The following is a 15,424-nucleotide window of genomic DNA, read 5'->3' on the forward strand; positions in this document are numbered from 1 at the left end:
AAATTTCGTTTTCATTTTCTCTCTGTGAGAGCTCAGTCTCACGTGTGGATTAACAGTGTACGCGACACTCGACAACAATAACTTACGTGTCTAAGGAGGAACATTGTTTACCTGAGAGGTGTTCTCATCTGCAAACGCTGAGATCCGGATTCGCTTGTAGTCTCCTCTTAATAAAGACGCGGCTCTAGTTGCTGGTGATTGTCCTGTCTCTACAGATTTGGTAAGTGAGCGACCAGTGCTCTTTGTTTATTCAGTTTGTTCGTGTCGAACTAAGTTAACTATAGCACAGAGTGTAAACATCTTAGCACCACAACCAAACTTTATCCTCGTGTAGGGTTTTTACCACATTTAGTGACCGGAATAACAGACGCAGCTTTCTGACGCTACCTGCCGTGTGCATCTAAGTTTCCGGGAAATGCTGAGGTTTTTTTTCTCTCATTCCCCGTGCGGTATCAAACATTGCATGAAAAATACACGCTTAGAGCAGTTCCTCGAATCAAATATCTCGTTTGTCGCGAGGGGCATGAATGAATTCCCTGAATGAAAGAGCCAAACTGCAGTTAAAGTCCACCATTTAATAATTTGGCAAATAATTCGACTACAGATGTCCATGTAGGTTAAACACCATCACGTTTGTGTGTGTGTGTGTGTATTTTGACTCTGAAACTCGCGCGTGCCTAAATAGACACTCCCACACCATCCCACTTTTCTTCCTCCGACACTCCCCCCTAAACAGAGCTGGACACGCCCACTTTTCTGACTTTTTGCAAAGTAGAGGTGTGAAAACACCCTGCTAAAACAAGGGGGTTTCATGGCCCTTTAACGCTTGACTCTGCGTTTCCAGTCTGATGCATTCGCGCGCGAAAGTATGGGAGGAAAAGCTCAGTGTGACCGCAGCGTTATACATCTTCAGATCGTCAGTCCTCGTTTTCCTCTTGAACTGGGGACTGGTGTGCTACACAGGTGTTGCTCATTAACACTTAGAGCAGCGGCCTATAAATATGAACCAGTAAAGCCTTAATACACAGTTGATAAAGACAGAAAACCATGGCTTATCTAGTTTTTTTCAGTGCATGTAAGATTTTCTTTTAAGTTGAAAGGTAGATTTACGGTGGTTGTTAATGTGTAGAAGTACAACAGATGAGTAGAGTTCAATTTTAAAACCAATTTAAAAAGTATAATGTGAGTAACAACGTAGAGGTGTCTTAATGAGCTCTCTTTTGTTTTTCTTCTGTCTTCTAGTAATGCTTCTGAACTTTGGCCTGCTGATATCTTATGTTCCAGACGACTATAATCTGATGTTTGCTAGTAAGTGTTCCAGAACTTGCTTGCTAGTTAATATTCATTTTATGGTATCCACTTAACTTTCCTTTGGGCTGAAAGGGCCATTTTATGTTTGATATTGACTTGGCATTCTTTCACTTAAATAATTTACTGAAGTCAGAATGCAGCTTTTAATATCCTGTTCAAAATGTGATGTTGTGCATGCCCTATTATGAACTGAGTAATTCTGTTTATGTCCTGATGGCAGAGACACTTAAGAGCTCTCACTATTCAAGAGCAGACGAGTGAATTTATCTACCCCAAACTTTTCAAAACATTTTTTTTTTTCCCAATATCTTCCAGAAACTGTTGTCATTTGTGAAGGTCATCTTGGGGTCGTAAAATGTGGTGAGCTGCACTTCCAATACTCTGCTTGTCTATGTGTAAGGACCCTCTCATTTAAAAGTAAAATGTAATAATCAATTCCATACAACATGGTAGGATGCCAGATAGTGGCATTGATTTTGTTTTTGAAATTCTTTCAGAATCATCGTTTTGGTTGAGGTTGAATATTAAGCTTTGCATTTAAATGTATTCAACATTTGATAATTCACTCACCATCGCTTGCTTTGTACCAATATTGATTTTGTTCGTTTCTTAACATTGAAAATACTTATTTTACTTTTAAAGATACTGACATTTGAATAAATGTTGATGATTTAACCATTTCGCATTGAAAAAACACTTGCATTAAAATAACACTGATAATTCGATCATTTTGTCATCGTTAAATACTATCATTGAATTGATTGTTGATTTTTACCCATATCCCAACATTGATAATGTATATTCAACAGATCATTTAATAATTTTGGCTTCATTGTAATTACACATGTTCATGTCCCAGCATTTATTTTATTTATTTTTTTACTTAAAAAAAAAAAATGTTTTTATGTATACAAATTATTATTATTATTATTGTTGTTGTTGTTGTTGTTGAATAAATTGGGGCACAAATTAAGCCATCTATTACCTGGTGTAGCTTCTATAATACAAAGCCCTTGCTCTACAAAAAGGAGCTGCCAGCTTTGTGATCATCCTTGAAGTACTTTAAGCCATTTGCTGATTAATTTAGGCAAATCATTAGGCAAACTAGTTAAGATGGTTGAATTTGCCATGGAACTTTTAAGAGAAGATGATTGAAACTTGATGTTTTCAAGTTGGACCTTATGAATTAAGTCTTTGGAAATGGTGTGATTCAAAAATAGTTTAAAGTGTCAGACACTTCGTGTTTACCCAGACTGTGTTTTCAGCCTCAATGAGTACCATAAATTAAAAATTTACTGTAGTACAGTTTAACGCGTAAACCTTATACTTCTGAAATCTTGTCAACTCTCAGGTTCAGTCAAGTTCACTTATGATCCTCAGCGGCTGCTAATATGAAGATATAAAGGGGGGTTCCACAATCCTAAAATTCTTCAATATATGTCAGTTTGAGTCATAGCATTAATACTTTAAATATGTCTGCTTCCTTTACTATTAGGAGATCATGAGTGCTTTCAATGAAACCTTGATTCTCATAATAGAGTGAATTGCACATCACAAATGAAATATTAAGTCAGTGTTTTGTACATCTAAGTGAAGTTTATTCATAAACTAATTTCGAAAGGATCACGTGATTTATGATTGAACTTGGCTGGTTATGCATTAGCATGCAAGATCTACCAATCAGGCCATTCCTAACCCACTATAAAGAGCCAGGGTTTTTCACTACAGTCATCTTTGATTTGAAGAATCCCCCCCCCCTTACACCCCTACCTCTTCACCTTTCCCTCCATAGGGTGGCACGGTGGCCCAGTGGTTAGCACTGTTGCCTTACAGCAAGAACGCCACGGGTTCTTGTCCTTAACAGGTTGGCGGTCGGCGTAGTTTTGCATGTTATTCCCGTGCTCACGTGGGTTTTCATCGGGTCCTCCAGTTTTCTCCCACATTCCAAAAACATACACAACAAGTGAATTGATCTAAATTTTGCACTAAGGTCAATCTCAACCTGTAGCATATATTTTCATAGCTTTCAAATTTTTAGTCATCAGTTTTTTTTATCAAGGGGGAGTTGTCGAGATCTACCTGAGCTCAAGGCTCCCCTCTCGCCCTGCAAATGGGAGGGAGCCCAGGGCTCAAGGACCTTTCGAGCTCAGGGCTCTCTCCCGGGACAGCATGCCAAACTTTCTTATTAATCATCAACTAAGTTTGAACTCTTGAAAGTTCACTGATATTCTGCCTTATGTTGACTTTCAGGTTCTGTCATTTTGGTCAAGTACAGGTACAATTTTTTTTTTTCATAGCAATCTACATGTCAAGTCTCTGATGTAATCCAGACTTGATATGGCCAATAAAATCCTTCTGAATTAAATTTTTTTTTTTTTTAAGTGCCTTTTTTATTATTTGGCAAAATCAATTATTGATGCGTGTATTTATACTGAGTGTTTGCATTGACACCTTTTGATTGTTACCATGAACTCAAACTAAAGTTACAAGGTTGATGTGAGTGCTATCGCGTTTTTTATTATTATTATTTTTTTAAAGACCTAAAACAGGGGTCACCAATCTCGGTCCTGGAGGGCCGGTGTCCCTCCAGGGTTTAGCTCCAACTTGTCTCAACACACCTGCCTGGATGTTTCAAGTATACCTAATAAGACCTTAGCTTGTTCAGGTGTGTTTGATTAGGGTTGGAGTTAAAATCTGCAGGACACCTGCCCTCCAGGAACAAGTTTGGTGACCCCTGACCTAAATGATGGAGAGCACTGAATTTGTACTTCCCTTTAGATCTCCCTTCCATGACTGGATGATCAGAGACAACATTACTACTCTACTCTGTCTTTGACAGGAGAGATTTTTTTTTTTTTTTTTTTTTTTTTTTTTTTTTAAGTATTCAATTAGTAATCATACTACTACAGAATAATAATCATATTTTCTGTAGTTTAAACAATGTTTGAATGCTCGGAATAAAAATGGTCTGAGGTACTTCCTTGATTTTGGTAATGCAGGTTTAAGATGAAAAAATGACCCGCTGTTGAATATATATATATTTTTTCCCCTACCTTCCTCTGGCTCTCCCAAGATGCCCACTTTGAAAATGGATGTTGAGAACATGACTGTTATACTGGTGGAGGTGACTTTAGGGAAGCTGTATTTCAATGATTTGTTATTTTTCAGGAGTGATGTTTCTTGTGATTTTATTTAATGTTTTGCAACAGGGCAATCCGAAAGATGTAGGGACATGTTTTGAATATTGTAATAACTTAAATATTGTAATACATTAGAATGTTAGGAGAAGATGCAAAAAAGCCAACACTGAACAAAACCTTTTAAATGGCAAAAATATGTTTAACTTTGGCAAAACATTTTCGTAATGGAAATAAAAAAAAATTATATACACTTTTAAAAAAAAAAAAAAAAATTAAGTAACTTTGTGTGTGTGACATATATTAACATTTCAGTGTTAAACTTAGGTCCGATGTCTGGGATTGTAATTTTTGATGCAAACTATGGACGTACAGACAATACCACCTGCTTAAGACGTCCACACAGGAGGCACCTGAACACCAACTGCACCTCACCCAACACACTGGATATTGTGACAAAAAGGTATTTTGTGTGTGTGTGTTACTACTATATAGATGTCTGACTAAAGGCCTGTGCACACTGAGACTTTTTTTTTTTTTTTTTTTTTTTTTTTTTTGCTCCCGTTTTCCGTCAATGTTGAATGTCTCGTGACTAAAAGGGCATCAATGTGATCGTGCACACCCACGTGCAAAACGCCAGGTTTTAAAAAAAATAAACGCCTCATAATTTTATTTATTAATTTTTTTAAATGCTCCACGTCGAAATCTTAAACACCACTTAGAGGTGCTCAAGCGCAAAACTGTCAATGCGAGCACACATTAAAGAAGATGCCCAGAGGTGATTATAAACGAAGTTGCTTTTTGCACTGGTGAACAATCATTTCTTCATCGCTGGAGCTGCTGCTTAAACCATCCATAATTTGTTCGAGTCACTAGTAACTTTAACAACCGTGTGAACTTTCTGTCCTCTTCTTCTGTGTTTATAAGCTGGTGTCAGAAGCTTAAAGTTGAGTAGCGCCATCTAATGTCAAGGAGTGATTTTTGCACACTCTACCTGACACCAGTGAAAATCGCTTGGGTTTGAATATGCTAAAACCTCTCATTAAACGCAAACAAAAAGCTGCCCGTTGTGTAGGAGCCTTAACCCTGTGGATAAATCCTATCCATGTCATGTTTAAACACCCTTCCACCCTCACACAGTTGTGCAGGAAGGCACTGCATCCTGGCTGCCTCCAACGATGTCTTCTCTGATCCGTGTATTGGCACACGCAAGTACCTGAAGGTCGTGTTTGGTTGTGCTGGTAAGTTATTGTAGAGGTTAATTTTTTTTTTTTTTTTTTTTTTGGCTAATTAACTCTCTTACTACTTTGCAGGATATGATCGCTGATCTCTTTTGTGGTTCTAGATTTCAATTGTGAGCATCTCCTCAACCACTGGCTCTTTCAATGCATTAAGACATCTTTGGAAGACTAACCATGTTTGTTACAAATGGCTACAATGTTTATTCTAGTTGACAGACCATGTTCTGGATTTATTTTTTTATTTTTTTTCTTTACTGTGGCTGTTCCTATTGTCATGGTCTTGGGAGAATGCTTTCAATAAATCCTCTTAATGGAAACGTTTTTTATTTTTTTTTTAAATGGATGGAAAACGTATCAAGACTTAAATAATTTGGTTTCAATTAGTATAAATATTTACTTAACAATTAGTATAGTGTGTTATTTATTTATATGCCAAATTGCTGCCAAAAGATGTAATGTTAAAATATTGTCAATCTTAAACTCATAAAAATGCTGTCTATTTATTTATTTCCCCTTCTCTTCTTTGGGAGATTATTGCATTACCTATCATCGGTACCTAGATGCGTGATTACATGGAATAACTAGGTTGCTGTTGGGAAAGGTGTTGGTGAGGTCAATAAGGGGTGCTTTACTTGCATTAGGAGTCTTAATGCCCTGCTAAAGTGAAGGGGACTTTATACTGTCAGTGAGCACTGTCTTTCGGATGAGACAAACAAAGGTCTTCAGACTCTCTGTGATTATTAAAAATCCTATGGTATTTCTCAGAAAGCGTAGGGGTGTATCTGTAGTGTCCTGGCCAAGTTCCTCCATCGGTCCTTGCATTCATCCCCGAATTGGCTCTAATACTTATGAAGTTATCAAATTTGAGTAATTGGAATTAAAATAGTGGATTCTAGTATGTGTTATTCTGCAGTACTGGAAGGTTTCTTTTTATATGCATTGTATTTTAATAACACGCGAGATCATCATGTAATATTGCCAACCCCATAGCACACTGCCATTTCTCACTGAGGTTTCTAAAATAAAATGACTTCTCTCTGATTTACTGAGTGAAAATTTTATTCATGGTTTAGTCATCTTAACCTTCGTGTTGTGTTCGGGTCAAATATGACCGGTTTACAACTTAAAACATTTATAAATATTGCCTTTTACATCTGATTGCCTTAAGGCAGGGGTGTCAAACTCAATTCCTAGAGGGCTGAAGCACCGCACAGTTTAGTTCCAACCCTGCTCCAACACACTTACCTGTAGGTTTCAAACAAGCCTAAAGGACTCAAGTAGTTTGATCAGGTGTGTTTAATTAGGGTTGGAACTAAACTGTGCAGGGCTGCGGCCCTTTTGGAACTGAGTTTGACACCTGTGCCTTAAGGCGTTTTACCATCCTCCACACTATGCACTTGAACTTAGAAAAGTGATAACCTCCTTCATCGAATTGACAGATTTGGTCAACTTTGTTACTGTACACCTGTGATGTTCCTGGTCAAAAGTGACCACCATGGCAAATCAATGAGTATCAGACTGTGAATATCCAGACAGTAGACAGAACACATCACCAGACACTTCCCCAACTCACACATTTCAGACTGAGTGATGTCTTTTGCAGGTACACATCTTTTTTACATGCTTTTGCCAATCTTCCAGCATGATCTTAAAAGAAAACTTAACCATTTTATGTTTAGTGGCTTATTAGTTCTAGTTTCTTTCTTTGGGCCAATCTCTATTCAGCCAGTGAGGAGCACTTTTAGCTTAGCATCAATTATTTAATTGGATTAGATGATTAGCATCTTACTCAAAAGTGATAAATATTAAGCTTCCGTCACACTAGAGTTTGTGTGTGCGGTAATCGGTCGTACGATGCTGCAAAAAGGGGCGGAATTAAACAAAATTACTAGACATGTATAAAACCCAGTGATTGCTCCATGTTTCAAATTTCCATCCAGAGTTTTGATCCTCGATTGGTCTCGTGCAGTCAAGTGACGTAATGTTGCAGGTCAGAGTTCACCAAGCTTGAACTTTGCACCGCAGCGAACTGAAAAACTTAATGCATGACCCTGCGTTTCCGGTCTGACGCATTTGCGTGCGTATGAATGGAAGTCTATGGGGAGAAAAGTCAAGTGTGAGCTTTAGATCAGTGTAAGTGTTTTTTGACTTAGTTACTGCTGTATGAATAATTTATTTCATGTTATTAGTCATTATTTCATGATTTATGTTTTGTCCCAAAATGACAAATCTGTACACTTAATAATTTTGAACCATAAAGGAAACTTAAAACTATCATTTAAATTTTTGTTTGGTCTAACTTGCAGTGAAATGGAGGGAAAAAAGAGATTGGTATATGAAACGTCAGATACATAAAGCATGTTACTGTGTAGCCGCAAACTCAAGATTAGATGTATCTACATTTAACTTATTAAGACTTTAAACTTTGAAAGAAATTAACTAATTTAAAACTGAGTTATTGACTTGAGCTGGACTTCTTTCTTTCTTTTTACAGATACTGAAATGACGTGTGGAATTTCTGACTTCCATCTCCGTTGTGGTAACATGGTCTAACAGGGTTGAGCTTATTCTCTTAATGAGTTATATGTGTGATTTGAGAAAAAAACAAAACAAATCAGAGTCTCATCTCCCTTTCCCTTTAGGAGCCAGTTGCGCCCCGCCATAGGGCATTTGCTATTTACATGGCGGACTTTGTAAGTTGAACAACTGAACACTTCACTAGAGAGAAAACTAGTTAAACAGAGCATCTACAGTGCCAGAATGAGAGATGAGCCTTCTCATTGTTTACTTTCGCTTTCACTCTCAAGGATAGGGAAACGTGTTGTAAGCGCAGACATTAGCCTATCAGTAATTCATTTTGTTTGTTAAGCACAAAGTGCTTTGTTTCAAAACTATTTCCAAATTCTAATTTCCAGCAAACAAATAAATGAACAATAATAACGAAGTTATATCCAAATAAACATGCTGTGCCCCATATGGTCTAAAACCTGACAGGTGGACAAATCTAAGCTTTTTTTTTAATAAAACACATAAATATGCATATAATAAATAATACTGCTAATAATAATAATAACATTATACAAAAGCAAATTGTTATGAATAAACTGAAAAAGCCCTGCGAGTTGAAGGCATGAAAGTAAGGTTTTTATATTTTTGTAAGCTAGAAAATGATACTTTTTGTAATATTTTAATCCTTTATATTTATATCCTATTTATCCTTATTATATCCTATATATATCCTTAATATTTTAATTATTTTTCATATGTAAAGATATTTGAAATCTCAATGAAACATGTGGTCATGTTTGGCAGCAATGTTGGGATCTAAGCTTGCCAAAAGTGGCATTAAATTTAGCATGATATTCTTACTATTGAGAGCTAAAAGAGCCTGTTACTAACATTTGTAAAGCATAATGCTAATGTCGAGTTCATGGTGCATGATTTTAGCTCTGATTTTTGTCAATGACATGATTTTGTAAAATTGCTGACAAAAGTCTGAAATCCAAACCAAACTGGTGCTCGTTTACATGAGGGACAATCACATAGTGTGTGTGTGTGTGTTCTCCTTTCGCGATCCATCATGCAGTATGAGTACAGCAGTGACTGAACACTACCTATAGATACATATCTCCTGTCTTGCAACAATCCAACCCGCTCTTTAAGATCTCAAAACTCAGAGCTTCTGGTAGCACCTAGAATAGCAAAGTCGAGTAAAGGAGGTCGAGCCTTCTCATTTATGGCTCCTAAACTCTGGAATAGTCTTCCTGATAATGTTCGAGGCTCAGACACACTCTCGCAATTTAAAACTAGATTAAAGACTTATCTTTTTAGCTAACTGAACTGACAGTTTCAATTTACTATAATCTTCTATGTGAAACTGCTTTGACACAATCTGCATTGTAAAAGCGCTAAACAAATAAAGGTGAATTGAATTGAAAGTTAGTCATGGAGTGTGAACTTGACCTTGCCTGCATTTGATCAAACAGAGCAGTGGGTTTGTGAAACATTTTTGGAACTAAAATAACTTTATCATTCCAATATATGTGTAATTTTTAAATTATGAACGTTTCTGTGATGGCAAGGGTTTAGACTATCATGTATAAGTTAGTAGATAGTGCTGGTCTGTCCAGTAAAGAACCAACATTCAAACGTTAAGTTGTGAATTATTTTTCTTTATTTTTCCTATTGCATGCTTTTAAAATAAAATGTTGTTCCTCTGATACTGAGTGACATTTATTCCTTATCCATTTATTCATCTTGATGGAATTCAATCATTCATTTTCCTGTTGGCTTAGTCCCTTAATTTATCTGGGGTTGCCACAGTGGAATGAACCACCAACTTATCCAGCACCTTTTTACGCAGCGGATGCCCTTCCAGCCGCAACCTATCTCTGGGAAACTCCACACTCAGTCACATACACACACACATTCACACACACTTATAAACTACGGACAATTTAGCCTACCTAATTCACCTGTACCACATGTCTTTGGACTGTAGGGGAAACTGGAGCACCTGGACTAAACCCACACGAACGCAGGGATAACATGCAAACTCCACACAGAAACGGCAACTGAGCTGAACGCCAACCTTCTTGCTGTGAGGCGACAGCACTACCTACTGCGCCACTGCGTCGCCTATCTTGATCGAATATTTAACAATTTTGTCTGCCGCCTCGTTACCTTGAATTCACACATATAATTATACCCAAGTAACAACACACACAAAAGATTTCTAACAGTTTAAACTGTTATTCATGTTAGTCATTCATTTTAGTTTAACCAACTTTAAACCCATTGTTGCCATTGAGTCAGAACATATTACTTTATTAGTTTGTTCATTCATTTTCTTTTCGACTTAGTCTCTTTATTAATCTGGAGTCACCACAGCGAAATGAACCGCCAGCATATGTTTTATGCAGCGGATGCCCTTCCAGCTGCTTCTATCTCTGGAAAACATCAATACACACTTATACACTATGGCCAATTTAGCTTATCCAATTGAAAACTCCACACTGAAATGCCAGCTGACCCTGCCGAGGCTCAAACCAGCGAGCTTCTTGCTGAGAGGCGATTGTCCTACTCACTGCGCCACTGCATCACCCCTACTTAATTAGTTATAATTTCATAAAGCTACTCTTCTTGTGTCTTGTTTGTCTCTCGCCAGTCCTCGTTATCCTCAAGCACTAGAGACTGGTGTGATGTACAGGTGTCGCTCGTTAACCCTCAGACCACTGGCCTGTAAATAATAATCAGTCAAGGCTATGCACAACAGTGTTGAAGGCAGCAGAAAAATGGTTTCTCTCTGTGCCATTCTTGCCTGTTAGTTTGTAAAAATTGAGAAGGCAGATGCCAAGACAATGTTATGTAGCTGTGTGATTGATGTGTTTCTTTCTTAGTTGTTTTGTAGTCCATAGCATGAATGTGTGCGAGATTAGCTGTGTAAAAGTGTCCTAATCAGTTTTCTTGTGTTATGTTTTCTAGTACTGCTTTTGAGCTGCAGTCAGCGGATATCTGCAGGTGCTGTGAATTACATTTTGCCTTTGGATAGTGAATGTTTCTTAGTTTTCTTATCATACAAGTTACTCATTTGATTTTTGTTTTTTATTGTGTTTTTATTGATACTTTTGCTCATTTTATACTTCAAAATGACAGTTTGAGGATTTACATTTGTTTTAGGAAGTGATTTATTCACTGCACATTTGCTTAAACTGATTTTCTGGAATCAAGATGCACATATTAAGCGGTTTACAGCACATTGAGGCACATGTGCTGATTTAAACTAGACGTGTCCTGACCACACAGAGTAGATGAGTTAAAAGTCTCAGCTTTAGAATTATTAAAAGCTTGAAAATCAATCCCAAGGGACTACGTTTAAAATGACTTTTTTTCTTTTTTTTTTTTTCTTTTTCTTTTAAGAAACCGTAAATACATGCATGGATTCTGACCTTCATCTTCGTTGTGGTAAGATGTGGTCAATCTACTATGGCTCCAACTTGTTAGCTGTATACCGCCTTATGTATTTTATTTATTTTTTAAGATGCTGGAGTGATCCTTGTGAAGTCTGTAAAGCTAGGACCACAAAAACTCAAAGGTTGCGGACCTGCAACGCCACCAGACGAAATGTATGCTATGTGTTTTAAACTTCCTCCAGCTGCTAAATGGTAAGGATACACCCCCAACGCCCCTCCTTAAAAACCTGGATTATAGAAACTAAGTCTTATTTTTCTTGCATTTTTGTCACACAGGTGTAATGGATTAGCGGAGTGTGTGGTAAACAAGAAAAAACTTCTAGAGAACGATCCATGTTTTAACCCCTACAAATACTACATCACGACCTACACTTGCATCCCAGCAAGTATAGATGTTTTTTTTTCTGTCTTCCAGTTCTTTATTTTCTTTGTGCAAACTTGTAACCATCCTCAATGTCTTCCAGAAACAAGTGTGACTTGTGAAGGCAAACAGAGTGGCTTGAAGTGTGGTGAGCTGTAATTCCAGTGCTCTTATTGCTTCAATATCAGGTCACACTTTCATTTTAAAAATGCACTTATTTTTTTCCCTCTGTAGATTATGGTAGGATTAAGATAATTGCTGCAAACTATGGACGTACAGATGACAGAACCTGCTTGCAAAGACGTCCATTCAGGCGACATCTAAACACAGACTGCTATTCGCCCAAATCATTGGCTCTTGTGACAAAACGGTATTAAGCAAATGAATTTAGTTTTATTTCGGTTTCACTTGTGGTTTTTATTAACAAGGGACCTTTTCAGATTCTGAAAGTAATGTTGAAGTAACACTTGAGGTGCGCTTTTCATTAATTTGAGTGATGCCCAGGGTTTGACCTTAAGTCCTGCCACTTGACAAATGTGGGTAAATTTGTCTTTTCAACCCTTTCAAGGGTTGAGTATGTTATTTTGATTAATATGAATTAGGACATGGCCTCCGCATTAACTGTGTTCACTAATGGGTCAGTTTAGAAGTGTTCACATACTAAAATCACATCTTTGACATTGTTTTAATCTTGTTTGTAGATGTGAAGGGACCCGTCAGTGTTCTGTATCCGCCTCCAATGATGTTTTCTCTGATCCGTGTTCTGGTACACGCAAGTATCTAAGGATCTCTTACTACTGTTCATGTAAGTTATTTTAAAGGACTGTCAAGTGGCACTTTCATTTCAGTCTTTTATTTGCTGTTGATCTGTCTACATGTTATTTGCTTTTAATCCTCTTGCAGAATGATGGCTGATCTTATGGATTTGGACCAATTTCCTACATTTCATCATTGGCTGTCAATCAAATACAGTATTCCACTATAATTTCTACAACATTAGCACTGTGGTGTACATTCTCTTTTCATACACATTGTCATGGACCTTGTGTTCTACATTCAATACATTCTTAAAAGAAATGAGGCTTTTGTTGACTAAATTTCCTACTCTTTCTGAACTTGGAAAGGATTTCTGGTTAATGGATTAAATAGTTTAATTATTATATAATTATAACAGCCAGTAGTTTGGTTTTATCACAGCTCTGCTAGTAAGAATACTTGAGTTCAAGCACATCAAATGAAAGGCAAACAAGCATCTTTAAAGCTGTGAGGGCTGTCAGATACTAGAGAGCATTTGATTTATCAAGATTTGGTGAGAAACTGAAGTATGACGGGACATGGAAAAGCAGTTAATCTGTTAGGGTGGAAGTGACAAACCAACAATGTTTTTAAGTAACAGTATTTAACTGTATGAACTTTAATTTACTGTAGGAAAGTTTTGCACTGTTGCTGTAATTTAAAATTGCATTACTAAATATTTTACAAGACATGTATGAATTACTGTAAAAACAAAGATAAATCATTTTAAAAATACAATGTTTTTGCTGTAATGCTGCAGTCACACTGGAGCTGGGGTTTGTTCTTCATTGGTGGATTACTCAATTAGCTGGATTTGGATATTGATGATTTGACACTATCCAAGATTGTTTAGTTTTTCAATACTCATCTAAGAGTTGTTGTCATAGCAACAGTTCTGGTAGCTCAAACCTGGTCGGGAGCAGATTGATTTAATTTAAACAGGATTGGGTAATTTCAAGCAAAGATAATACTGAAAGTATATACCAAATGCTAATGTTTCTTACAGTAGTCATATACACTTGACAAGTTGGTAAATATATATTTTTAACTATATAAACAAAGTAAAAAAAAAAAATAAATGTCATTTTGCTCACATGGATAATTGAATATCAATTAAATGATGTCATTACGCAGCTGGGCTGTCAGCCAATCGTTGCATTGCTGATCATGATTTTGGGACTCGATAGATTTGTCCTTTACAACACACGCAGCGTTCTCAGATCAGTTCATCCAGACATTTTAATCTGATTTGCGAACTTGTTTGAAGAGCCAAATTAGCCAGAGATCAGTTATCAAGATGAACAGATCCAGGATCTGCCAAATCTCGGGCCGGTGTCCTGGAGAGTTTAGCTCCAACCCTAATCAAACACACCTGAACAAACTAATCAAGCTCTAAAGCTGCGGTCACACTGCCCAGATAGCAAACCGATGTTGATTCAACGTCGAATATTGGTTATAATAGTCAGTATCAGTCGGCGATCAAATTTCAACATTGAACCAACGTTCATTATTTGGTCGGTACATCGGAAGGATTTTACGTTGAAAAAAAGATATTGATTCAACGTCGAAATTTCGACATTGAATCAACGTTCATTATTTCAATATTTCAATATGAATCAATATTCATTATTTGGTCGGTAAAATGCCGTTTGCATCAGTGTAAGTAGAGAAATACAACAGCGAGTGCCCTTAATCTTGCCTTATACTATGTATTTTAAGCTGTTTTGGGAAGACAAATATGCAAGTTAGTTATTTGCACAGGCTAGTATGTCAAGAATTTAATTTCACTTTTATTTTGTTTTACTTTAATTATCTTGTTTTCCTTCGGAATATTATTCAAGTTTCTTAATCCCGTGATATATGGCAGTAGGACTGTTTACATTTATTTTGCAATAAAAATGCATTTTGATATTTCATAAGTACATCAGTGGTGTAGGCTAAACTGGATATTTGAAATTCATTTTATTCAGTTAATGTGATCTCTTCCCCTATATAACCATATGGTTTAGGCCTAATAAATAGATGTTCACCAGTAATCTGTTTTACCACGACAATCACTATATTATTACAAAAATAACTGCACACACAAACTGAATAGATTTCTACTCATTAATACCGGCACATATTTATCAGCGAACATATAAAACATGCAAGATGATTAATTAGATTTTTAAGTAGTTCTAAATAATTTAGGCTGAATTTAAACTATTTAAGTTGAAAATAGGCTACATTTAATTTGTTTTAATTCAACCCATATAAATTGTTTGTAACAACTTTGTAGAAACATTTTTTTAGTATACATTTTATCAGATATAGGCCAGCATTTGTAACTAAAAACTAGTATAAGCTAAATTAAATTACAACCAATTAATTTTATGTGTGAACGGTTACAATTTTTTTCGGTGACATCTTTTTCTTTCATATTAGGCTATTTCTCGAACCAGAAATTATTTAAAGAGCTTATTTTTATCCTGCGTGTCTAAAACGTGACAATTTTTATTAGAAAACAATTAACACTTTAAGTTTATTTGTTTGGTAAATCAAATTTGCCATATTTAAAACGGCTTGTATTATACATTTAAAAGGTGTACATTAAAATTTTTATTG

The 15,424-nt window shown here is 36.3% G+C and overlaps 2 protein-coding genes across 10 annotated transcripts; both read left to right on the forward strand.

Annotated features, from left to right (window-relative positions):
- The first annotated feature begins 1,024 nt into the window (after window positions 1-1,024).
- Window positions 1,025-6,730, forward strand: si:ch1073-75o15.4. Of its 9 annotated transcripts, none has more exons than XR_015499091.1 (6): window positions 1,025-1,144; window positions 1,243-1,308; window positions 1,627-1,706; window positions 4,776-4,911; window positions 5,589-5,689; window positions 5,762-6,730. XR_015499091.1 is itself a non-coding variant. In XM_087267476.1 (6 exons), the coding sequence occupies exons 1-6, from the start codon at window positions 1,141-1,143 to the stop codon at window positions 5,773-5,775; spliced, it is 378 nt and encodes a 125-aa protein (XP_087123602.1). In that variant the 5' UTR covers window positions 1,025-1,140; the 3' UTR covers window positions 5,776-6,730. The 9 variants fall into 9 exon arrangements, 6 of the variants coding, with proteins under 6 accessions (XP_087123602.1, XP_087123604.1, XP_087123603.1 ...); XR_015499090.1 differs by having other exon boundaries at window positions 1,025-1,100; XR_015499088.1 differs by having other exon boundaries at window positions 1,025-1,075.
- A 4,229-nt stretch (window positions 6,731-10,959) lies between these two features.
- On the forward strand, window positions 10,960-13,099 carry LOC564755 (L-rhamnose-binding lectin CSL3). Its single transcript, XM_087267471.1, has 9 exons — window positions 10,960-11,011; window positions 11,174-11,209; window positions 11,609-11,653; window positions 11,730-11,853; window positions 11,938-12,047; window positions 12,126-12,170; window positions 12,257-12,392; window positions 12,724-12,827; window positions 12,926-13,099. Coding segments are annotated over exons 1-9 (630 nt in total). The 5' UTR covers window positions 10,960-10,983; the 3' UTR covers window positions 12,928-13,099.
- The last annotated feature ends 2,325 nt before the right edge of the window (window positions 13,100-15,424 follow it).

The sequence above is a fragment of the Danio rerio genome, chromosome 9 (assembly GCF_052040795.2).
Source record: "Danio rerio strain M-AB ecotype USA chromosome 9, GRCz13ab, whole genome shotgun sequence".
NCBI lineage: Eukaryota > Metazoa > Chordata > Actinopteri > Cypriniformes > Danionidae > Danio > Danio rerio.

Excerpts from the sequence above, each read along its gene's own strand:
- si:ch1073-75o15.4 (XM_087267474.1), top strand. The coding sequence starts at position 1,048 with ATGGCTTATCTAGTTTTTTTCAGTGCAT. Across the intron at positions 1,672-4,763 it reads TCTTGGGGTCGTAAAATGTG|TGTTAAACTTAGGTCCGATG; the intron begins GTGAGCTGCACT and ends TTAACATTTCAG. Across the intron at positions 4,912-5,588 it reads CTGGATATTGTGACAAAAAG|TTGTGCAGGAAGGCACTGCA; the intron begins GTATTTTGTGTG and ends ACCCTCACACAG.
- LOC564755 (XM_087267471.1), top strand. The coding sequence starts at position 10,984 with ATGGTTTCTCTCTGTGCCATTCTTGCCT. Across the intron at positions 12,171-12,256 it reads ACAGAGTGGCTTGAAGTGTG|ATTATGGTAGGATTAAGATA; the intron begins GTGAGCTGTAAT and ends TTCCCTCTGTAG. Across the intron at positions 12,393-12,723 it reads TTGGCTCTTGTGACAAAACG|ATGTGAAGGGACCCGTCAGT; the intron begins GTATTAAGCAAA and ends TCTTGTTTGTAG.